Source organism: Cryptotermes secundus, unplaced genomic scaffold (assembly GCF_002891405.2).
Source record: "Cryptotermes secundus unplaced genomic scaffold, Csec_1.0 scaffold55, whole genome shotgun sequence".
NCBI classification, from domain to species: domain Eukaryota; kingdom Metazoa; phylum Arthropoda; class Insecta; order Blattodea; family Kalotermitidae; genus Cryptotermes; species Cryptotermes secundus.
In genome coordinates, this window is record NW_019740654.1 from 1041190 (window position 1) to 1067275 (window position 26086).

At 37.2% G+C, this 26086-nt stretch overlaps 1 protein-coding gene across 9 annotated transcripts in view; it reads left to right on the top strand.

Annotated features, from left to right (window-relative positions):
* The window catches only part of LOC111872316 (kinesin-like protein Klp98A), a 53572-nt gene that overhangs the window by 15129 nt on the left and 12357 nt on the right, over positions 1 to 26086 (top strand). For 7 of the 9 annotated variants that reach the window (XR_004513895.1, XR_002844207.2, XR_002844206.2 and 4 more), the window contains exons 5-23: positions 3073 to 3315; positions 4202 to 4371; positions 4709 to 4950; positions 7310 to 7485; positions 7873 to 8109; positions 9487 to 9676; positions 10568 to 10742; positions 10911 to 10983; positions 12056 to 12145; positions 12435 to 12608; positions 14143 to 14283; positions 16146 to 16274; positions 18438 to 18560; positions 19825 to 19916; positions 20016 to 20463; positions 20848 to 21033; positions 21719 to 21858; positions 23441 to 23557; positions 25250 to 25298. Coding sequence is in view for 4 of the 9 variants with exons in the window: in XM_033754638.1 (XP_033610529.1) it covers positions 3073 to 3315; positions 4202 to 4371; positions 4709 to 4950; positions 7310 to 7485; positions 7873 to 8109; positions 9487 to 9676; positions 10568 to 10742; positions 10911 to 10983; positions 12056 to 12145; positions 12435 to 12608; positions 14143 to 14283; positions 16146 to 16274; positions 18438 to 18560; positions 19825 to 19916; positions 20016 to 20463; positions 20848 to 21033; positions 21719 to 21858; positions 23441 to 23557; positions 25250 to 25298 (3195 nt within the window). In the remaining 5 variants the exon portion in view is untranslated. The remainder of the gene's footprint in view (positions 1 to 3072; positions 3316 to 4201; positions 4372 to 4708; positions 4951 to 7309; positions 7486 to 7872; positions 8110 to 9486; positions 9677 to 10567; positions 10743 to 10910; positions 10984 to 12055; positions 12146 to 12434; positions 12609 to 14142; positions 14284 to 16145; positions 16275 to 18437; positions 18561 to 19824; positions 19917 to 20015; positions 20464 to 20847; positions 21034 to 21718; positions 21859 to 23440; positions 23558 to 25249; positions 25299 to 26086) is intronic. The other 2 variants (XM_023866055.2, XM_023866056.2) reach the window with 2 other exon arrangements.

Here is a 26086-nt window from a genome sequence, read left to right on the forward strand (position 1 = left end):
GTTGGAGAAAACTGCATAATGAGGAGCTTCATAACTTGTGCTCTTCTCCAAATTTAATTAGAATGATCAAGTCAAGGAGGATGAGGTGGGCAGGTAATGTAGCACGAATGGGGGCGACGAGGAATGCGCATAGGATATTGGTGGGAAAGCCAGAAGGAAAGAGACCACAGGGAAGACCAAGGTGTAGGTGGGTGGACAATATTAGAATGGATCTTGGAGATATAGGATGGGATGGTATGGATTGGATAGATCTGGCTCAGGATAGGGACCAGTGGAGGGCTCTTGTGAACACGGTAATGAACCTTCGGGTTCCATAAAATGCTGGGAAATTCTTGAGTAGCTGTAGAATTGGTGGCTCCTCCAGAAGGGCTGAGCTCCATGAGTAAGTAAGTAAGTAAGTAAGTAAGCTTCTTGGACTCAATTTTGTGACTATCAGAAGTTGCCTTGTTACTGTGGATATTTGTTTGTCATCATCTTGGTTTAGATGTTTCTGTTGTGAAAGAATGGGGAAGGAAATTGATGGGGACTCAAACCCATTCTTGTAACAGCAAAATTAAGAATTTCCCCATTTTGTCTCTCCAAGAGAAACATTTTTTTGGAGGGGGTTGGTATTTACAGTTGTTTCTGTGACATGCTGTTTGGGAGAAACAGGGTGGAATAAATGGATATTTGGCCACTGTACGGGAATATGGATTGATGATAGTGAAAGGGGAATCCCCGAGAGACACCTGTTCTGCTGTCAGATAATTCTGCAATGACAGATTCTGTTACGTACTGAAATGTCTTTGTTTCTGTGATAGACTGAACATGACAAAAAGATGAACATTATGAAATTATGAGAAATGAGAACTCTCTTTCTGACAAGCTGTATCGGGGTTGGGTAAATGTCACTCAACTGGTGGAACCACATTATTTGACAGAGATTTTTGTCCAAGGATCTGATTGAAAACAGAGTATAGGAATTGAAATTTTGTGTCACCAATGTAGGGAGACCTGCTGTAAGCACAGTCAAATTGGCTCCTTTAAAACGAGATGCTTCTAACACAGGCCCTGTATAAGGGAAGTTTTATGCTAGAAATAAACTCACCAGGTTAAAATGTCAGCAATTGAAATGCAAAATTGAATTGTGTCACACAGAGCTGGAAATCTGAATAGTACACACAGTGATGGATGAGACTTGATGGGGCTCAGCCTGTATCAGGCTGCAAACTCTTATTTTAATCCTTTAAACGCGGTGAATTCTAGCATAAATTTACCACCTGATTCATATTAGAAAGCTGATCATTCTGATCACGGAATGTCATGGGTTTTGTAGGATTCTCAGAATAAATTGCAGTTATTTCTTGAAACAACATTAACCTGTTGGTCTTTATAATGGAGTGAGTTTTTTTGTTGTGAGGTATGAACTGAACTTTTAAATATTATTTGGATGAAATTCAACTTTAAAAGGCTTAATAGAGAGGACAGTGCAAATATAACTATAGATGTTTTAAACTTAGCAAATGATCACTGACAAAGATAAAATGGAAAACTAATAATTTTACAGTAACTGATAGTAGTACATTATTATTGATCTCTGTTTTTATTTATTTTTACTAACATAAGAGCTCACCTTATCGTGGTTAGGGGGTTTGAGTATGCCAAGGACCCTGAGAGCTATACCAGCGGTAGCGTAGCTACTGGCAGGGCCTCCCTTGCTGGACAGGTCAAAGGGTACACATCAGATGAAGAGGGACATCAAAATCCAAAAACTGATGCCGGAAGCAGCGTCATCAGTAGCGACTTGAAGTACAGAGCAAATGATGCTCGAGATGGTTCAAGTTCGTATAGCAACAGGCGTGACCAGAGTGGTTTGAACGGCTGTTTGTCTTCCTCTGGAGACAAAACAAACCGGAAGGGCTGATAGAAGTGCCCAGAAGACGAGGAAGAAGACCGAAGAAGATGTTGGGTCACCTTGGGGAGAAAGTCTGAGATTGCATTAAGTGGAGGAACTGTTTTGGAAGAGACTGTGGACCTGTTGTCTGACAGATTACTGATGAATGAATGAAGAGCAATTAAGAACTTTGATATAATTTATTTAAAATGAAAATATAAAGTTCCTTGTGTGGGGGGAGGGGGGGAGAGACCTACAAAATGAGGTCCTAAGCTGTGGGTTATTTAGGCTGTGTAAATTAGGCATTGAAAGTATGTATGTCGCACACCACAACATAATCCATAACATGCTATCCCAGCCATGAGAGTATATTTATGTTTTAATGCATTTCTGCAGTTCTATACCATGTGAAGTTCATACCCATAGGACACACCTATGTTATATCTGATAAAAATAATTTATGATGTGATAACATGTATGTTATTTTATATCACATTTTTAACTTAAGTAATACTGAAAGTTTGGAGTTATGCTCTGGTAGCGCCTCATATGGGGACCTTCTAAGTTTAATATGACACAGGTTAACAGACAGTTTCACATCATAAATATTTTATTTTGATACTTTCAAATTTTCTTGGATACAGGGGTCTCCTGTTAAATGTTCTGTAATTTTGTGAAATGATCTGTCAGGTCTTGCAAGCCTGTAGCAAAAACTTTCATGGTAAAGAGGTTTTAATGTGTAGAAGATAACTGGGTGTTAACCTAACTAATTCCATGGATCAGATTCTTTCTTGAGAGGCAATAGTTGCTCCTCCAGTCAAGACATCTGCTGCTTTTAATGGAAACTGAAGGTTCATTACTGTGTTCACAAGAACCTGCAACATGCAGAGATATTTTGCTATAAATAAATTACTGCCATTTAGAAACATTTCTCAGGAACTTACAGTGTCGTATCCAGGTGGGAAATCCAGAATGGAATAAATTTTGTAAAAGTCAGCAGGTTATTTTAAGAAGTTTTTTTTTGTGGAAATCTGGCAGCTGATATCACAATGGCTAACATAAATTGGTAAAATGTATGTCTCTGGTTGGTTTTCTATGGCTGTTCATATTGATTTATATGGGATATTGTAGAGTGTTCAATAAAATATTGAAAGATGTTTGTATTGTGGAAAATGAATATTTCCTTTTGTTTCCAATAGGAATGTCAAGGCTTAATTCCACGTATTTGTAAGACACTCTTCAGTCGCATGGCTGCAGGGAAGGAGGAAGGTGCCAGCTATCGTACTGAAGTTTCTTACCTTGAAATTTATAATGAGCGTGTTAAAGACCTATTGCAACCAAGTGCAACAAACCACAGCTTGCGTGTAAGGGAACATCCACGCCGCGGTCCATATGTGCAGGGATTGTCCAGACATCTTGTCACTGATTATTCGGACATACAAGTGAGTATACCGTTCTTAGTAAATTTTGTGAATATTGTTTTAATAGCATTATGAAAAAGTAACAAAAAATTAGTTCAGAAATATTGCACATACTTCCTCACAAATGATTGACCTTGACTACAGTACCTTGGAAACATAATGATTGTTGCTTAGTAGACCACTGTTGTTTTGTGAATACTGAACAACGGTGAAATCCGTCCAACCAGTAAAACCAGTTTCAATTAAATAAAGCATATTGCTTTTGGACCCATAATGCACATGTTATTGTTATCCTGAAGGTACCACCTATGCAGTTTTGTTTAAAAAGATGGCCTCTATAAATTACTGAAATGTAATCTATTAGTTTCAAGCATCTTTTGAGAAAATCGCCAATTTATATTTTGGGGTCTATCTGAAGGGCTCACATTTTTTGAGCCAGAATTTTCGTATTCACCAGCAATAATCAGAGCTGTGTTCTTCAGTTTTAAGAGAATCAGATTTCTAAATACACCTTGTTCAGGTTTACACAACATAATGCCCTGGTGGAGGTAAGGGGGCGTTTGGTATAGAACAAGAATTCTGTAAAGAACAAACTATCTGTTGTGAACATTTATAATTTTTACCATCAATACAGCAATACTTTATTACTTATTTATTTATTTATATAGCATGCATAGTATTGTTGCATTGATGGTAAAAATTATATATGTTCATTGTATATATGCAACAATATGCAATCCTTAAAAATAGTAAATGCCAGTCAGGCAGGAAGCATGAATAAATACCTGAATATTATAATAAAGTATTGTTGCATTGACGGTAAAAAATATATATGTTCATTGTATATACGAAACAGGATGCAACCTTAAAAATATTCGTTGTGAGTTACACTTATCTTCTGTTGTAGGAGTTGATGGTACGTGGGAACAATCACCGCACCACAGCTTCAACAAACATGAATGATGTGAGTAGCCGCAGTCATGCCATCTTCACAGTCATGTTTGTTCAAGCTGGATTTTCCAACAACATGCCCAGTGAAACTGAATCTAAGGTTCATCTGGTGGACTTGGCAGGAAGGTTTGTAGTCTAATTTGAGATGTGGTTTCCATCATACTTTATTACATTTTCATTTGAGTGTGTATTTGTCCCTCTGTTACACAGAAATGGCACTTGTAAATGATAGCACTGTATTTAATGTACCTCCTTCATTCCTAAAATGTATGAAGATGATGCTTGAAAACTGCCCACAGTCTCAGAATTACTGGGTTTTTGGACTTTGTCTATTATCCGGTATTCTAGAAGACACCTTTTCTTATAACATGTTCCCCCCCCCCCCCCTGATTGTAATGAAATAAGTTACTCTCATGAAGATGTCTTGTCTAATGTGACTTTTGTTTTGTAACTCATATTCCAGCGAGCGTGCTGATGCAAGTGGTGCAACAGGACAGAGATTGAAGGAAGGGGCACACATCAACAAGTCACTAGTAACATTAGGCTCTGTCATCTCAGCACTGGCAGAGTTGTCAAGCTCACAAAAGGAAAGTGGCCCTGGCCAGCGGAGAGCATCACGGTCCTTCATTCCATACCGTGACTCCGTACTCACGTGGTTACTAAGGGATAGTCTTGGTGGAAATTCTAAGACCATAATGATAGCAGGTATTGGTTTCTCTGTTACACTTCTGCATTCAGACATTCTCGTTTCTGAACTTAATATCTATCTTGTACAAGGACCGAACTGGATTTGGCAGTGTGGGTCCCTCCATTCCGTTGTGCTAAGCACACACTGCTCAAACCATTGCACATGAAGTGTCATCCATTTTAGCTACAAAAGAACAAAATGAGTTCTGATAGGCTCCACAGAGAATTAAAAGTTTTGACCCCAAAGGAAGATGATACAGGAGGTCTCACAAAGGTTGGAATGATTCTTCTGCTTTGTAATATCCATAGCAAGCATATTAGGCCTAACATTGGAATAATGAAGATGATGACTGCAAACACGACCGCATCAGTGATGATGATAGTGATGACAGCAATAAAAATAACCGATAATGACAATAATGATGGTAAGAGGCACAGGATTTGCATTGAACTAACATAAGAAAAGAGTAATTCTGGTTTATTTAAATGTGTGGGAACTGCCCACAGTCAAGCAAGTGTGACAACGCAAACGTCATTGCCTAGCAACCGTTGTTTACTCGTTGTTGCTAAGCAATGACGTTTGCGTTGTCACACTTGCTTGACTGTGGGCAGTTCCCACAAACGCATACTTTGTAGAAATCAGTTTCATTAAAAAGACAGAAACATTAATTTGGTTAGGGTTACTAGCAGAGTATACAAATAGTGTCATTGATTACATAGTGTTAATTATTGACAAGGTTGTGTCTTATAACTGCTACTATTGTACTCATTTTAACAATGGACTTGTGGGAACCTCCCACATACTAACACACGGTTTTGCGGGTCTAACAGACAGCACTCAACTCCTAGTCAATATCACATTGCTGCCAATGCTCTTATTTATACAGCACTCACTGTCGCAACTGCAAGTTTAAGCTCCGCCCAGCAAGCATGGTATAAAAGGCGGGGCCCAAAGCTCGCAATTGTCAGTGATCACATTCAGTTCAGAGCAATCAGTCATCAGAGTCATCAGCTCTTCACTGCGCCAAAGACAGCTGCCGCAACTCTCCAGCAACCGCGCTCTGATACCAGACAGCTAACGTAGCTGCCACAACTCCAGCAACCATGCTCTGCTACCAGATAGCTAATGTAGCTGCCGCAGCTCTCCAGCAACCGAGCCAAGACTACTGCTCAGTCATCACCTGCACCATAGGCAGCTGTTCCTACCGGCGCACACAGCACCACATCACCAGCTGGACAAACCAGCTGAACGGCTGTAAATACTTGGTCTACTACAAAGGAGCAAATTCTGCCAGCGCACTCACAGTGGAACAAACTGCCCTTTTCAGGGCCAGCCAACTTTTGAACACTTGCTGTATCTGTTGCAATAAATATTTCCATGAAATTGTGTTTTGTTTCTGTAAACGGCCCGAGGGAAACTTACTTTCTGGACGAGCCTCGTACCTGCATTCTTAAATGGCCACACCAAAATCAGTTGGCTCTTTCTCATGGACCATAGATGGAATTTTTCATTGGTTATGTAACTTGCTATGTGGAGGAGAGTAGGATTACAGAAACTTGTATTCTGAGGACTGTGAGGGATGGTGAGAGAGATGTCAGTTGGAAAAGAGTTAGCAGACTTGAACTATGAAATTAATTTTATTGTTTGGTATAAAGCTTCTGCTGTATTGATTTGTTTGAGAATTGTGAGAAAAATTTCTCTGGGAGATGCCTTTCTTTTTTTTAATTTGCTTAGTGGGGGTGGAGTCCAACTGGGTTCACTTGGCACAGTGGCCACTGATTGGCCTATTGTAGCCTGTCCCGGGTGATTATGATGATGGAGAATTTGGTGGAATGAAGATTGGCAGGGGAAACCGAAGTACTTGGAGAAGACCCGCCCCAGCGCCATTTTGTCCACCACAAATCCCACTTGACCAGACCCGGGATTGAACCAGGGTCACTGCGGTGGGAAACCAGCAACTGACCGCTTGAGCTATGGCGCAGCCTTGGGAGATACCTTAGTCAAATCTTTCCATAATTTACAAATTATCTCAAGCATAATTGAAGCTAATTGGCAAAGCATGTGATAACTGTTGACTTCTATCTGATAGGCTTGCTTCCACACCCTCATACTCCCTCATTTTACCATGCTTATGCTGAGAGGCAATTTTCATTTTGTATTTTATTAAATGTGAAGTAATGATGCTTTTGGGATAATAATGTTCCATTAATATGGGTTTGTGAGGTCCAGGGTTTTCACAGTGGTGAAAGTGTACTGCCTCTGTCTTCAATGTAGAAAATGGAGGCATTATGTTTCTGTGAAATATTGGGTCCCCACTTGCCAGAAGACCATAGTATGAATATGAGTGTAGCTTGTGTTTTTATGTGCCTGTTGCAGCAATTTCACCAGCTGATTGTAATTATGGAGAAACTTTAAGTACACTTCGTTATGCAAACAGAGCAAAGAACATTATAAACAAACCGACCATCAATGAAGATCCTAATGTGAAACTAATCCGAGATCTGAGAGATGAAATAACAAAACTTAAAGCTCTTCTTTTAGCTAATGAATATGTGAGTATGTTTATGCCAACATTCTGTATGTGTGTGTCATGGTGTAACATATTTTCTCATATCTTTTACTTTAAATTTGTTGCTTGCAGCAAACCCAAAAAGAATATAAGTGATCTTACCGATATGACTGTTAAAGAGACTAGTGAAATGACAAACTTTTCAGTCCAGTTCTGTCTCTTCTTATGAAAATATAGTCAGTTACATACAATTTTATTTTCTTTTAATGTTTGAAAGATCATGAAAGAACAACGGGAGATGTTACAAATGTAATTTGGTATTTCTTTTTGGGATATAACATACAAAATATAAAGGCATAGAAAAGAAGATTGAGATATTTTTTCAGTATTATAGTATGGGTGGAGCTAAATCTTTGCTGTTGCATTTCAGACTATGGAAGCCCAGCCTCAGGTTCTAGCACAGTTACACCAGAAAGAAGCACAAGAGAAAGTACTTACAGAGGAATGGACAGAGAAGTGGAGGGAAACTCAGAAAATATTACAAGAACAGAAGGCACTTGGTCTGCGTAAATCTGGCCAAGGGGTTGTGCTGGATTCGGATATGCCTCATCTTATTGGAATTGATGATGATGTGTTGAGTACAGGTGTTACTTTGTACCATCTGAAGGTAATACCTGATGCTTCTAATTATTTTTATCTTTGAATTAATATTAGAATACTTGCATAAAATTTTAAATTAATATGGTAAGTACTGTAAACATATAGACAATATGATGCAGTTACACTAATTGCTAATTGTAGCTTGTGCCAGGAATACAAATACAATTATTGGAAATGACCTACATCCATGTTGTTAAGATTCATAGTAAATTAATAGTGACATTCAAGCCATTCTGTCCCAAGTACAGTTTGTGGCAGTATAGGTTAGGTTCACAACAGTGCAAGTTTTGTCATCACTGATTTCTTGCTTCTCTCTTTTATTTATGTTGTAATTAAAATAATAATGATGTAATGATTTGACAAAAGGGACTTTTCATAAGAGAGATACTCAGTAAGTGTATGGACTGAACTTTTGAAAGGGGAAACATGCAATTAACTGAAGAAAGCAGTCTTCTGGGATTTGGCACCGTGTATATGTGGTGTTAACCGACGCTTCGGAGGAACGTATCGCCCCCATCTTCAGGGTAGAAGAAAAAAAGTATAAGAAATCTGCAAGCGACAACACCATGAGAAACGGTTGTCGCTTGCAGATTTCTTATACTTTTTTTCTTCTACCCTGAAGATGGGGGCGATACGTTCCTCCGAAGCGTCGGTTAACACCACATATACACGGTGCCAAATCCCAGAAGACTGCTTTCTTCATAGTCACCGCCGTGAAAGCCTCAAATCTTACATGCAATTAACTGTTATATGGTCATCTTTCATCACGACACAAATTCCACTTTGATTTTAAGGATTTTATTCCCTTAGAGTAGAAGTAAGTTTCTTAAGCTTTCTAATGAAACAGAAATTACATTTAAATTAATTTTCCATTATGTTATAATCACATATCATATGAAGAACAACATTTATGAATTCACTGTACTTTGTGTTATTATTGTATTTATATAGGATCTGAAGTTCTCACAGCAGTGTTTATTAAGAGTACTATCTTCTGGAATATAACATTGTGTAGTCTGTTGGAAGTCGAGCGACATTTTGGAGGAACACATCAGTTCTATCTTCAGGGTCAGAGAATAAGCTGAGCACCTGCTTTCACTCTGGTATCTAGCTTGCCTTATTCCTTGTCCCTGAAGATGGAGGTGACATTGTTTCTCTGAAACATTGCTTGACTTTTAATGGACTACACAGCATTATATCCCGGAAGATAGCACTCTTCATTATTGTATTTTTTTTACAGTGGATCATTGTGAGGCGGTAGGTGATACAGGGCTTGAGAAATATTGAAAGTTTGCTACCTTTTGTTGCTATATAGTCTAGGTATTGACAGCATCATAAAATAACTCACAGAAAATAACATGAGTCTGATGGGACTGTGTTTCAGGAAGGGGAAACTCTCATTGGGACAGAAGATGCTGAGGTAAAGCAAGACATTGTCCTCAATGGACTTGGCATAGAAACAGAACATTGCAGTGTAATGCTGAAAGATGGTGTTGCAACACTTATTCCTCGACAGCAGGCCCAGTGCTGGGTTAACACTGTTCTCGTTGATAAGCCTACTCGTCTGTCACAAGGTAAACATAAATATGATCACAGATCAACAAATGTCATGTAAGAATTTCATTTGTCAGTCATTGTTTAAATATTTAATTAAAATGCTTATTTATTTTTGTAACTCATAATCATATACAGTATAATATTGTGGCATGATGCCAAAGGCGGAATAGCAGAGTCAGAAGAGGCAGCCATTGCTAGGCAACAACTCAGTAAACATGCTCCCACAGCAACAGATACACATGCAACAGTAGAAGGACTGTTGGAAATGGTGTCTTCTGTGCAGCCCATGCTGAGGCTATATAGTGTGGACCAATGGGAACAACTAGTCAATTATATGATTGCCAGAGTCACGAGGCAGAAAAATATGGTCTTGAACCATACGGCACTAGGAGCTGAGAATTATTGTGTTGATGTGAGTTTTCACTGTTGATGGGTTCAGGTGCCATTATATATATATCAAGTTTCAGAAAGATCGGTGGAGGCATTCAAAAGTTAATTGGGACTGTGGGAGATACACTGTTACTTAGACACACAGACACAAAGACAGCAAGGTGATCTCATAAGCCTGATTTTATTTTTTTCAAAATAAGGGAAATAGGCTAACAAACAAAATGATGTTTATGGTTGTTGAAATTAAACTAAAAGTCTTTCATAATGATGATCTGTGTTTCAATTCCATTGTATTGTAAGATCAGAACTTAGGTATTCCAGTAAACTTATATGTGTCTATGGAAAAAATTCCATACGAGAAATGTAATGAAAATAAATGAAAAATTGCATGCATATGAAGCTGAGGAGGTGAGGTAAGACATATCTTTGTGTTATGAAAATTCCTATACACATGCAAATGAAAATACACATTTTACACTAGAACTGTGTCATTGTTCCGTAATCGTTATGTGCTGCAGGGTGCCTAATTCTCCTTGGTCGCACCAATATGTTCCGTTACAATGATCCTTTCGAGGCTGCTGAACTGAGAAAGGAAGGTAGCCGCTCTCATCTAAATCTCTCTCGCCTTTCATTGCTAAGTTGGTCAACACCAGATCTTATGTGCTCCAATGAAAACCTCAATGTTTCATGTGGGTAAGTGTTGCTTCTAGGAGGAGTAGGAGAGGGAGGAGGTGGTGATACTGAGGTTCACACTGTAAGTTGCTGGGCAAATGTAATTTTTGTATGTGGGTACTTTACATGAAGCCAAGTTGCACTTCATTAAAATTATCCTGTCTTATGGTCTACTGATATATATTACAGTGATGACACAGAGTATCTGGAAGAGCTGGAACAGCAAAGGGCTTCTTTGCTCAAGGAGAAGGAGGCATTCAAGGTGAGAAGAACATAATCCTATGGCTGTTACAGAAATGAACTGTGAGAATTAACAACATTGATCAAAGTGAAGAAGAGTCTTCAATTGAGAGCTGAGTTGTCTGATTTGAGTCTCAAAAACAATGTGTTTATGACTATTTTCATGCAACTAATATTACTTTTTAGTCATTTTTAGCCTGCTTTCCTTATTGTTTAAAGTTAAAGTAGGCTTATAGGATCTTTATCCCGTCTGTGTTTCTGTGTAACCCCCCCACCCTTTGAACTTTTGAATGCCTAAACCAGTCTTTATGAAACTTGGTACATATATCATGGCACCTGAGCCCATCTCAACGGCTACTTCGTAATTCCATCAGTCTGTATGTTTGCATGTGTATTCCCTCGTCATTGCTAGGCAGTGGCTTGGTGAACACATTCCCTCTGCGACAAATACGCACAACAATAAAAGAACCATTGGACACGTCATTTTCTGCATAGTCTGTGTCGTATCAAAGGAGAGTAGGCAGTTAGTTCTTCCCAGAACTTATCGTTATTGTGTTTTCTGCTGCTGAGTCACTTTGATCATTGTAATTTGTGTGATGTTACCAAATAATGGAAATTTCTTCCAAACTAAGACGTTTGTTTGGCTTAGAAACATTGAATTATAGTGTGTTGAAAATTTCAGTAATCATACAGCAAATGTTGCTTTACCCGACTGTTTATTTTATGTTTATTTTTATATTTTCTAAGTAGAGTAAATCTGATGTTCATAGAATGTGTAGTGCTCATCTTTGATTAACTTTTAGAACAGAGAGTTTAGGTTACTAGAGTGATGTGCCCTTCAGAAAAAGAAAAAATTAAAAGGAAAGTAAAGGTTTTGTATTTATTTTTTCTACCAACTAGATATTGGGTTTGCATGATAAGTTTCTAGCCAGCTATCTGCAGATTTACAACCTTATATATATATTTCTTCATTTTACAGTTTTCTGTACCTGCTCATTATGTAAATTGTTGGCCTGCAACATAAGGTACAAATATAGACCACATATTCAAGAACCTGACTTCATTACAAACGTTACTTTTCTTTAATTATACAGCGGGAACAAGCAGAACGTGAGCAGGATTGGGAGCGAGAACAGCGGGAAAAGAGAGAAGCCTTGGAAGCTGCACAGCGTGAATTGGAGGAGGTACTGAATAATGAGATTATACAGTGCGTACAATCAAGTGCGCGCCGCGGCTGCAATTTGCNTCTAAAGAATCCAAAAATCTAAGTCATTAACATTTAGCCAGTTTCTTTGGCTTGCAGCATTTCTAATGCAGTATGCCCAAGCAGATCTAATTCACTCACCGAATGCAAAGAATTAGGGAGGACTTTGTAAAAATGAGCCTGGTAATGATTACATCCTTACAAACTACAAAAATAAATAACATGTTTTGAACGTATAGCAGTATCAGATCCACAATGATGACTGTTAGGAACGCCAACATATGGAGCAAGAATATGCCGCACAGTGCAGACGCCTTGCTCAGGACTGGCGCCGTCTTGAACAACACCAGCAGGATAACTTGGCAGTGTTGAAACTCCGAGAAAGCGAGCTACATCGGCAAAGAGAACTGCTGGAAAGTGAACGAGAGCTTCAGTTGTCACAGGTGAGTGAATTAATGTCACATTACAAGCTGCCTCTCATCCAGGTTTTATTTCAATTTGTTTATTTCATGTTACCCTTCCCCCTGTGGTAATGGTAGTCTATAGTGCAGGGTAAGGAGGAGGCAAGTGATGTGGCGTATAAGATCTCTGTATATTGACATGTTATACTCCATATCCAGAGCTGTCTGAAACTCTCAGATTTGAATACATTATTAGAAATTCACTAAAAATGTAATTTTTCTCATCACGAAAGGTACATGAACATAACATTGCCTTTTCCGCAAGAGGTTAGGAATATCAATGCAGAAATAGGCATCAGGAGGATAGTATGATGTAAAAATGAAGAGCATTGGCAGAAAACAGGTATATATATATATATATATGATAACATATAGAGAGAAATTGGGAAGGATCATAAGATAGAACGAGAGAAGTAGAAATACATTTCAGCGACTAGTAATGAGTAGGAGTGGTGACATATGTATAATTAAAATGATAATATATAGTATAGGAGTTTAGGAATTATGATTTAAGTGGGGTGCTGAAATTTAGATCAAGGATTCACACTCTGGCAGATAATAGAGTACTGTAACATGAAGTCTGAAAGCCAGAATGTTGGAATGAATAGACGTGGCCATTGCTAGGCAGTGGTATGATAAACGTGTTTCTGCAGCAGTGAATAAACATGTAACAGTAGAGGAATTGTTGACAGTGGTAGTTTCTGTGTGGTATGTGCTGAAGTTGTATAATGAGCACCAATTCAAAGTCATTCAGTCAAAGGTCAGAATTGGTAGTTAGTAGTCTTTGTGTTTTATTGTTAGCAACTGCTACTGAGCAATGATTAGTGACCACAGAGTAACCGGAGACATTATGTGTGCTGTAGTTATAGTGATCTATAGTGTACGTGAATCACAGAAACTGCTATAGTTGTTTGTAGTGTAATGAGCATTCAGTAAATCCAGTTATCAGTGAAACCCCATGTTGTCACTAACATGTGACAGTAGTTATTTCAAATAATATTTCAGTTAACTAATTAACATCATGGAGCTGAGCCCTTCTCGAGAAGCCACCAGTTGCGCAGCTACTCAAGAAATTCCCAGCATTTTATTGAATCTAAAGGTTCATTACCATGTTCACAAGTGCCCTCCACTGATCCTTATCCTGAGCCAGATCAATCCAGTCCATACCACCCCATCCTATCTGTCCAAGGTCCATTTTAATATTGTTCATCTCGATCCTTCTGGCTTTCCCACCAATATTCTATATGCATTCCTCTTCTCCACCACTGGTTTCACCTGCCCTGCCCAAAATAATATTTCATTTACTGGTTTTAATCCATGAAGTTATTTCAGGTCATGGTTTTGTTATACGGGATTGCATTAATCCTCTGTGATCATTGTGAAGGAATTATAAACTGACCATATTTAACTCTCTGCACTATAGACACCACTGTGGAATTAATATTTTGTTTTTATGTGGTTGCATTTTGTTTTTGGCTTCGTCTGCTTCTGGATGTTGTGTATGTGAATGGTGTAGGTTGCCAGTGAGTGTAGTCAGTTGGTAGCACTGCAGAACAAACTGGAGCTGAAACAGAAGTTCCTAGCAGAGTTTCTTGCTGGACAGTTGCTGCAAGCAGGTACATTGAAGAAAGGCTGCAATGGTGTCAAATCTCTCCAGGTAAGCGTGTCAACCTGTTCATGGCATGTAGTAAGACATTGTCTAAGCATTTATTTCTCATTAAATTTTTTTATTGGCTCTGATCAAATATAAAATACTTATGTATCATTTTATGGAGAAATATTGTGTATTTTACTGTATTTGCATATTAAATATTTGCAGTACATATCTCTTGTTAGTGGTTTTGCATTCTGTTTGCTGTGTGATTGAATGATAGCAGGTAATGTAATAAATAATTTTCTTTGCCTATAATCCTATTGCAGAAACATCTGTCTTCTGATATTGCATTTGTGGTATTTTAGTTGTTCTGCAAATAGGACTGTAATGGCGTGCCCCTATACAGCCCTGCATCATTTGATCACTTCTAGTATAGGCTGGTGTGAAAATTACATAACAGATTATGGATTCATGCATGAATTTGAGACTGATAAAAATAGCCTTAGGTGCTGACATGCCTTTGAATTCTGTGTGTATGTGCCTGTCTGTCTCCCCCTCTTCTCTCTCTCTCTGACACACATGCGTGCATATACACAAAGTAGGGCCAGATTCAAGAATGTGATACTTTTTAAATAATTTTGATTTTTGTGATGCTCAATATTTTTGGCCCTTTGGAAGAAAATGAATATCTCATGTTATTGCAGTGTTTATATACAGGTGCTGGAAGGTTTCTGTTTTGTAATATCCATAACAGTTCTCAATAGGCCTAGTACTGGAAAGGATTACGATTACTGGGTGCAGTTTATATCAGCAGTGTGTGAAGTTGTTGATGGTTTCTCTGAAATATTATTTTCTTCTTTTCTTTAACAAATTAGGCATCTTGATGCCCTTGCTGGTCTCAGAAATTCTCTTCTCTGTGGTTTTCTTACTTCTTGACTTTTAGGTTTAGATATGCTATCCTTGGCCAGATGTTTATGCCCATTTTGTTTGTATTGTCTCCTAATGTATTCAGCTGTATGAAGTCTGACAGTTAAATAACCTGAGTGATATATGAGTATGTGTAATTGGCAGCTTTAATGAGTTAAGAGTATGTCAGGTCATGTGACTTGTTAATTCATTAGTTTTCTGTTAGTCATACAGATTCAGTTTTTGAATAGTTGCATTGAGTGTTTAGTGATGCACTGTTTTGTTTGTAAAACAGGTACTTTGAAGGAGATGGAACTCAGTCATAGTGACAAGATTTAAAGAAAAGAATCTGTTTGGTGATTTAATTGTCAGACTGTGCATCTTGCTCTGCAGTGTAGAAAGTAATTAATGTCTTTCATAGTTATGCAGGCAGCAACTAAAGCCAACTGGAGAAGGCTTCAGACTGGCAGCAAAAAATTGCTGTTAAATTTATAAAAAAAAGTTGTTCTAGATTATATTGTTTTCTATGGAAAAGGAATAAAATTATATATAATAAGCCAAAAGCATATTTTTTACTAAACTGATAATGTCTGTATACTGTATTCATTCTGATATTGATCAGGTCTTATTTATAACTCCGTCCTTAACAGATGGTATCATCATTACTGTATGTGTGGATAGTATTTACATTGGTTGGTCTAATAGTGCTGAGCACCCATGTTGGCTGGTGCTTTGTGTTATATGTACATATAATTGACCAAACAAGTTTCTGTAGCAGTAGGATTCTAATCTTACATTTGGGATGTACCTGGTTTGAATCTTGACCAGGTTAAAGGTTATCCTACCTCAGGTTCTCATAGTTTTCCTTAGGATGTTCAGTTTGAATCATCGGATAAGCAGTGACAGTCACCTTCCAGATCCTTGCCTGCTCTCCATTCATCAAGCTCAGTTCTGTATAAGCCCATATGGTTGAGACAGATAGATTCAGTCCATCCTGCCATATCATGTTTATGTTGTAGATACTTGCTGCAGAGTGTTTGGAGAAGAATGGGGCCAGGACAGATGACTCAAGTTCTGAGTCATGGTCCAGTCTTGCTACAGCTGGTGACCCAGGAACTGAGGCATTTAGAGATCTTGTCAGTATGCATGTGAGTGCTTAGCTAAATCTCTGTTACTTCTGGATGAGTGATCTTATCTTCTTTTGGGGTTAAAAATTAAAACTGGAGGAGTTGCCATCACACAAACAAATGTTTTTTAAGTGTCTAACAAAAAATTTTATAGTAGCATTATACAGGTATGTGTACTCCGTCACCATTTGTGTACTCCTCAAGAATCACCCGATGATGGCCTGTCTGAGCCAAAAAGTGTTGTGAATTGATTAATAAAATCAACTGTTTGTATGTTGGTAAGCTGTCCATTTTTAATTAAGCATCACAGATGGGATGCAACACTACAAGATTATTTTTGGGTGTTTAGCTAAATCTGTTTGAGATCCAGGAGTTGATTGGAAAACTTGTATCGTAAATTTTAAATGGTGAGTTTTGAGGGACATGTTGAAAGGGATTTACATCTATCAAAAATCATTCCCTTCATGATGTTTAATTATGCTTTCGTCAACTGTCTAGCTTATTTTTTTTTTCATTGGCACTGCCTAGGCCTACCTCCATCAACTTCTCTGTTCACTTCCGTTTTTCTAGATCTTAGACATATGGTAGGACTCCTTGGGTGGGTGATCAGCTCGTCGCAAGGCCTATACCTGTACACAAACACAGAAATACGCACACAAACATCCATGCCCTGAGTGGGATTCGAACCTACAATCCCGGCTTCCGAGCGAGTGAAGACAGTGCATGCCTTATACCACTCGGCTACCGTGACCAGCCTGTCTAACTTATGTGGTGCCTAAAAACAATGTGATTATGAATTTTGAAGGACTTGAAAGGAATTGCATGTTGCTTCTCTTTTCAAGATAGAACTTCTTTGTTTACTGGGAGGGACTTAGGTAAACCATGAAAAACTGTGGTCAAGATAGTTGGTCTAAAACAAAGATTGAAACTGAGCATCTTCTAAAAATGAGACTGACCACTGTGCCAGCCCCTTTCAGATATCTGGATACTGTATACTTTTCTTATTTTAAAATGACAGTCTATTTGAGATTACTATTACAGCTGAGATTTGACACATGCTATGTGATAGGTTCATTTCAAGCTTTGGTATCTATCTACCAGACTATATGATGTCACATTCTAGAAGACAATAATGTTAACATTGCAATAGCAGATAGATTTTTGCAGAAGTTTTGCATATATTCTAATTAACGCTTAACAGGATGCACATAATTAGTATTGTATGAAGATTTCAGAATATCTGTAGCAAGATATTTTTTGTTCATTTAATTGTTATTATTTGTTGAATTTATTGACAATTTGTATTATCATATAACTGAGCTTCTATCTCTCACTTTTCGTTTCCAAGATTTACTGTTATAAGTTGGGTACAGAAAACTAAACGGGGATGTAAGACCTGAATATCCCCCACGTCCAAACCTCCAATTGTTGTCATTGTATGCTAATATTTTACTGACACCAGTAATACTACGATGTACGTGATCTGACAATAAAGTTCGCAAACTCATTGTGGTAGAAGTGCTACATACCTCATTGCTGAATATCACTGTGGTTGCCTTCAAAATACTCCCCTTGGGAAGCTATGCACCATTGCCAGTGCCTAGTCCACCCTTCAAAACAATTTTGGAACTGGTTTTGTGGAATGGCCTTCAGAGTTGCTGTCATATTATTCCTGATGTCATCAATGCCATTGAAATGCCTTTCAATATTTCTCTTATTTTGGGAACAGAAAAAGGTCATTGGGGGCTATATCCGGTGAATAGGGAGGGTGTCCCACCACAGTTATGTGTTTACTGGCTAAGAACTCACTCACAGACAGTGCCATGTAAGCAGGTGCATTGTTGTGATGCAAGACACCAAAATACTCGGACAATAATGGATGCCACTCATAAAGAGACTGCCATAAATCAACAACAACAACAACACAGCTGTGAAACGTTGATATGCCAACGTTATCAAACCATATTGAAGTTTCTGTCCACTGCTGCCATGGCAAGCCCACGTTGATGAGTTCGCGAACTTTATTGTCAGACCTCATAATACTTGCATGAGTTGACAACATGAAAGAACCTTTTGGATTATGTGTGTTTTTCAGGTACTTATCTTTCCTCGCCCTTCCATTAGTCCATATGATTATTTTTCCATGTTTATCTTTAGAAATCAATGTTGTTATGGTGATTTCAGTGCCAGGAATTAATGTCATTAGAAGCAGAGTTGAGGAGCAGGGTCCAGTCTGTAACTGATAGGAAAAGTGAGGTTCGTCGTCTTGATTCAGCATTAGCGACAGTCACTACGACACTGCAGAATGTAAGTTTTGTCATACTTCCTGCATCTATGTAGACATTTTAATTGTCTTAAAAACAACGTATACTTGCTGAATATTGATTTGGTTTTAGTTACTTCCCCATGGATAGTACATAGAATGGCAAAAACAAGAGAACCTGTATTCTGCAGAAAATCTCTTTCTAAAGAGAGGCTGTGATGATGTGAATCCTAAGCAGTTGCAACATGAAGTGCATTGTACATCAAATTACTTTTGTTTCTGTCACTGATACTGATAGTAATTTAAAAAGATTAATTCATTCAGGGTTTTTATGCCATCACACAACACTTTGGTTCTGTTTTATATTGTAGCGTGTTGGGTGTGTCACGCTACAAATAGATTCATGTAGGCCTCAAATTAAGTAGAACCTTTATTGTTCTTCCGCTTACACAATCACGAGTACAACTATTCACTGTGACACCATGGATATATGTGGAATGGTATGTTTATGGTGTCATCCATGTCACAATATCATGAAAGAAGTAGATACTGTAGGTTTCTGATGATGGTATATAACACACAGAGATACTGGGTTTTCGGACTTTGTCCATTGTCCTTAATGATGGTATATAACACACAGAGATACTGGGTTTTCGGACTTTGCCCATCGTCCATGTATGCTTCTTAGTTATTAAGAATCCGGACGATGGACAAAGTCCAAAAACCGGGGATCTCTGTGTATCATGAAAGAGTCCAGTAGAGCTCATCAGACAGTATTAGTAGTGCTTCAAATGAAGAAATTGTGGGCAGTAAAGCATAGTTTCTTAATCCTTTTATGAACCTTTCTTTTATGGAATACTTTATTTTTTAATAACAGTCTCAAGATATGTTTTACATTTATGTTTTTGTGTGTGCCCATTTGATTCAGTATTTGGTTCTCTCATAAGTGTCTGTATGCTTGTATCTAGTGTGGATGCAGATAGAGTTGTATGATAGCAGGAAACCTCATACATGATATTTTTGGATCTAGTCATTTCTGTACTAGAAATACTGGAAAAATGAGGTACAAATTAATGGATAGGAGTTAAGGTTCCTGTGGCAGAGAGTATTAAGATTACAGTCTTATGGGATATGATTGGAAAGAAAGTGGACAGCAGGTTTCTCTGAAATGTTGGCACCTGTCTACCGATCTGCACGGCATCACCTTCTGGAAGACTGTAATCCGAAGTGTTTGATATTATGGCCAATGAAAGTTGTATGTAGAATTCCTCTTAACTCTCTGTATATGAATTTGAACCTTAATGTCAGCAGGGCGGTGACTTGGAGTTAGAAGCTACAAAGGAGTTTCTAGCAAGACGGACGCGTGAGCAGCTACAAGAGATATGGCAGCGAAAACAGTCGTATGTTTCAGATTTTAAAGAACTGATTTACTGAATGCACTCACTTTTGTTAAATTCTGAAATATTATTTAATCTTATTTATATATTTTTGTGTGGCAGTATGTCGCTTGATTTGAAGCAACCAACACAAACAGCCAGTGTACATAGAGATGACAATTCTGGTGAAGTTCAAGCAAATTCATTGGCTGCTGCAGCAAAAGCATCTGAATCTTCATACACCATTTCCAGCTCATTTGACACAGCTGAGACATTCCACACTGCATCGTCACCCTGCTCAGTGGTAGGGGAGTGTCATGCTGTGATTGGTGAGGCCAAGAGGCCAAGTGCGCAACAAGCAAATGCTGGAAGTGTGGGACATGTAGTGGCATCTGTTGGCTCTGATGACAGTGATGAATTATCTAGTACTGAAGACAACTACTTGAGGGCAGCAGTAGGTAGCAATGGAGTAGTTAATTCTGAACATTCTACCAGTTCTTTTGAGAAAATTTCACCTCCCACAGAGATTCACAGCAACACAAGGCAACGCAAATCTCATACACATACGAAGGTTAGTAAGATATTGGTAGTTGATAATGAAAGAGAAAGAAAATTCATTGTTTATAGAAAAAAATTTAATAAAGTTCACAGGTTTGTGGTATCTTCATGTGTCAAATTTAATCCTGTGATGGTCAATTAAATTCCTTACACTCTATGATTATAATAAACTGACTGTTTAACCTTTTTAATCCTAAAATCACAGTAATTCCTATATGTATTGCCTGCTTTAGTGTAAAAACCGCTCTTCTTTTTGCTTATAGAGTGTATATATGAGTTAGTATACTTATTCATTTATGGGATTAATCCTGCTTCAGAATAGTACAGCTCTTATAATAGTCATAATAAAACATAATTCCAACACACGAGGATATAAATAATACTGTATCTTCTGCAGTACATTCCAGACAGTCAGAGAATAAACCAGATTATTCAGCAGTCGTCTAATCCTGATTGCATCTGTGTGAGTGATGCAATGCGAGTGATGAAAGAGCTCTGTCAGCGAGTAACCGACCTAAAGATGCTGATCATGCAGAGTCTGGAGAATGACTGTGATAAGGCTGAGCTCAACAATCAAATAGCTGTAAGTAGTAAAATTATTGATGTCAATGGTAGAGAAATTTCCAGATTTTTAGGATCCTCGTCCCAGGTATATCTTTATACAATAAAAGTGGCACATAATGTGACAGCATGCTTTTATTGAATTTGATTGTATCTTGCAATAAATCAGTCATTCTTTTTATATTTAATTTCAGATTTAAATATTAACATGTTATTGATAGTTTCTATGTTTATTTTCATGCAGTTACCAGAAAAATATCCAAGTAATGAAGGCATTCAAGGTGTCTGGTTGTCATAATAGTGACATATATTTTATTCTGCTTTATTCTTTATATTGGTGGCAGAACTTGGCACCGAGCCTGACATACTCTGAACAGAATATTCATTATGCCAACTACTACACCACAGGGGTGAACCAGAAAATTTGCAAAGCATTCTGAAAAGTATTTGATTAACATTTCCTGAAATTTTTAAGCTGTGATTACCACACAAGTTTAATATTTAGAGCATGCTTTGTTGGGTCCTAACTTTGCCTCTAATAACAATAATAAGGAAACCGTGACAGTCATACATTAGTGTAATGAGAAGCAATAGCTTAAAGACAGGAATGGAGCCAACTCGCGGAACATGTTGTTACCATATGTGAAATATACTCAGGCAACTAGCTGAGTATTTTAGAGAATCAGAATTTTGTGTGTGTTAATCAGGTACTTCAGGAGCTCCAGCGACAGTATGTTCGTTTGGAATTGGCTCTGGAACAGCATAACCTGAGGCCTCTACAGCCTCAGAGCCCAGTGAGGTGTAACAGCGAGGCATCAGATGACATGTCCACGTCAGCTGATGATGGGTCAGTATTCAGGATCCAAGCTGTATTTCATAGACACATTTGCAACACTTAGCAATCTTAGTAGTGGAGGAAGTGTGAGAACAACTGAAGGGGTAGTATGTTAGGGTTAGAGAGTTAGAGTTGTCCCTTTGTTTAGTTAATCACCATGCCATGAAGGCATATTGGGGTTGTAGTTGCAGCTACATAAACATCAACAGGGGACAACATTAAAACCTACATTTCTAAAACACCTCAGCTTCCATGATAACCTAGGATAACAGTAAAAAGTGGAAGAAAGAACAATCAGACTTTATACCATACAATAGCATATTTGATCTACATGACAACAAATGAGATATAACATAAACCCCACCCCCCTTTCAGCAACCAACACTCATCAGTTGGAGATTGCATGTGACCAAGCACAGCAGCAAATCTCTATTTTAAATACAACATACAAATAATTTTTATGCCATTTATATTTTTGAATATTTCTATTTTCACATTTTCATTTTATCTTTATGTTTTTAATCATATCATAATATGAATTGTATACTAAATTGGTGATATATATACCTCATATATATTTGCTAGCAACACAACCATCAGTTGCAAGAATCTGGATCTGTGTTATAACCAGTTTTAATCACTTGAGTTATGTACATGAGTGCCTGATGACCTAATTATATGGTCGAAACATATAGCACAGTTACGTTTATAATAAGAATGTAAGATATATACCAACACCTATTGTTTTCATTGAAGATATTCCCATACTACTTGTGTCAACAGTCATAATATAAGCAATTAAATATTATATACACAACAGGATGCAGTCTATAAACCTCACAAACTAAATCCTTTTTCACCTTCATATGATGCAGTTGTCATCTTTAACCTCATTAATATGTTCACTGCTGTGAGTGTACTAAATTTTGGTCCCTGGTGATACCTTTTTGCTGCAGTGGAATGTGTTTAATTTAATATTTACAATATTAATATTTTGATTGTATTTCCTCTATTCATTCCTATATTCATAATCTTTGGACAACTCTTGGAAATAGACTGATGTATGATAATTCTAATTTTAGCCACAGCTTATTATTAGAAATAAACATTTGCAGAAAATTTGTCTTATGATGTATGCACAATTTCTTGTATGTGAAGATGTTTTAAAATCCTATAAGCAAACAGATTTTGATGGCAGTTCTGGGACAGTGAGGGTAAATCTATGGATATTAATAATTATTCAGGTAGTGCATGTGAAGCATTGAATAAAAATGATTATTATTGGGGGAATCAGCACTGCACTTACTAAATTATTATTACTATTGTGAACACATTTGATAAACACACCACAGACTGTGTTGTATGTGTTGAATTCTACGTACATTATCTTTTACAAGTTATGTTAATGGGACATGACTCATTTAAACATCATGGAGTTGCGCTTCTCATCATAATTACATATCTTGCAAAAATTTGTCTTTACTTTGTGGAGTAAAATACAGTGAAGAAATCTGGAACAGTACATAAGTAAATAAATTAATTTAAATTTTTTATGATGCTTGAAATCTAAATGTAATAGATTTGATTGATACAGTTTGTCAGATCTGCTAGGAGACACCATGAAGCTGGATAATGAGGATTTTCATAGTGACAGCGAGAGTCCAGTTTGCCAGCAGTTGCTTGAACATCGACATCAGCAGAGAATTACACAGTATGTATCATAATGTGGAAATGTAAATAGCATGGAATTTATTCACTTAACACATTAGTGTGGTATCAACAAATCACAAAAATTATGTGTTTCCATTTTGTTTGGCTAAATTCATAAGTCAAGTTGTCATTTACATGTTTGTTAGGGGTTTTATTCAGGTAGAACAGAGGGACAGTGTGAGGGATAGAATGTGTAATACAAAATCTTCCACTCCCTATTGCCAGCGTCATACTCTTACTGAGCAGGCTGGCCTAATAGTAATGATCCAGAGGTGATCTGGGATTTGCTCAGTTTTCCGAAGTTCCTTCATGCCAATACCGTGATAGGACTGCTTCTTTCAAAATCATGACTAATTTATCGATTGTGCAGCCATACATAACTGTTTAGTCTAGATGCTGAAAGTGTAAAAAGAGTCCACTAAATAAAATCAACCTCATGTTTTATGCCCTGTTACTACAAATGATGCTCTTGTAACCAAGTCATGATGGTATAACCATTGCATTTAGACTGGAGGAAATGTCACTACCAAAATTTAGGTTATGTTTAAATATAATTGGTTTTTGATTTTGTTAATATGCTGACAATTATGTACCAGTATAATGAGTGTAGACCAGTCTGCTATAAACCTATTAACCAACTAACTTTTGACAGAATGTCATTTCTACATTCTTCTAGTACAGATGCCTGTAACAGGTACTTATTCTAAACCTGTGCCAAAACCACATAACTTCGTTAAGTATTGTTATATGAAAGAAACAGACATGCTTGTAACTGCTTTTGACAGTGTGTTTTTCAGAAACTTTGCTTTGTAGCAGTGGTTACAGATATTCAAAGATGTTCTCTTCACTCATCATTTTCCATATTATGTGGATATTTTTAAAAATTAAATTAAATTGAAATCTGGTTAAAGTCTGCCTACTGTATGAACCAGGGTATGTTATACTTTGTGTAGGCAACTTTATGAAAGAAAAGTCTTCTGTAAGTATGTTTGAATTTCCTGCTGGCACCAGATATATGCCGAAAGTAGAATCAAGTAAGTTTCCAGTGATGATGTAACAGCCTATGTCACAACTGATAATGATGTTACCCTTGTTCCCATAATGGATGAAGTATATGGATGTGAATAGCTGTGTGGATAAAACAGTCTTCTATTATAAGAATTTAAGTATCTTGAATTTGTGTTACTGGAAATTTTATGATTCTTTGTAAAATACAATCATGGTTCAAGTGTCATTTAACACCCACACCTTTAATATAATATAATCTGATCTAATAATATCTGATTAAATATTTTTGTATATCTGAAGCTTAAATAATTAATCTTAGTCTTTCTTACTTCTTTTGTTTTTGTATGGTTTACATATAATGATTTTCTTCTGTTGAGTAGCTAGTTCTTGGAGATGAAGTAGTTTTACCTTTTTACCACCATGTCTAGTGTTCATGTCTTTGTAAATGTATGTATGATGAACCCTCTGTTTTATTCACTTTCCATGCAGTGTCTTGGATATTGGCAAGATACATACATTTGTAGATTATAACCTGTATATAAAGAATTTTTTTATGATAAAGCCTGTGGCCCCAGAATCTTGTTTTGTTTAGGTCTCACTACAATATTTGAAAAATGTGTTGAATGATGGAGCCTGAAGACTGTCTTTGTACTTCCTAACTGCTTCATAATTCTTTTGTCAACAGAGACAGACTGATGTCACCAGTGAGTGCTACCTACTGCCCATCCCCTTCTGTAAGTGTTCAAATTTAGTGTAAAGACATGGGTAGGATCTCGTGAAAATTTAGTCACCGTAGTTGATGATATTTTAATTCTTGATATGTATATTAGTGTGAACCAGTACATTGGCATATAATGAAAGATATATTCCATTACTGGTCTTTGACATTTACAGTTACCTGAGTAGGTTCTGTATTTTTGTGTGATGGCAAAAATAGAGCCAGTTCCTAAAATGTTGTGTTTGTTTAATGAACGGGAAAGGATGGACTATGTCCTGGTATATGTTTAAATTTAAAGATGCACCATCACAATCTTAAAATTCATTTGTATGTGTTTATGAAAATTCATTACATATGTAACACACATTTGTTAAATGCTGTAACATCAGCCGTCATGCAGTCTACAAACAAATACTTTAAGATTTCCATATGATGTTTCTTCAGTGTGGCACAACATATCAGCTGTCACATTTACATGGCTGCAAGGTCATATTGCATGATGTGTAAAATGCCATAGGATGTTTTGTGCTGAATTGTTCAGAATGCTGTGCTGTCTCACTTGCTCCTCATTGTTGGATTTTTCATCTCCTGTTATCCCTTTCAGTCATCAGTGCTGAAATCTTTCAGTGATTTTGTCTTTTGTATGTAAGAATTGAATTGCATGAAATGTTTGCAGATCTGTTTTCTCCATATGCCACAGTTAAGAATAACAGAACTTAAATTACTTGATGACATATGTTGTGTAGGGAAATATATACCACTGAGAGTGAAGTGCTTGTTATTGAAGAGGTTGTCTATCTGCTA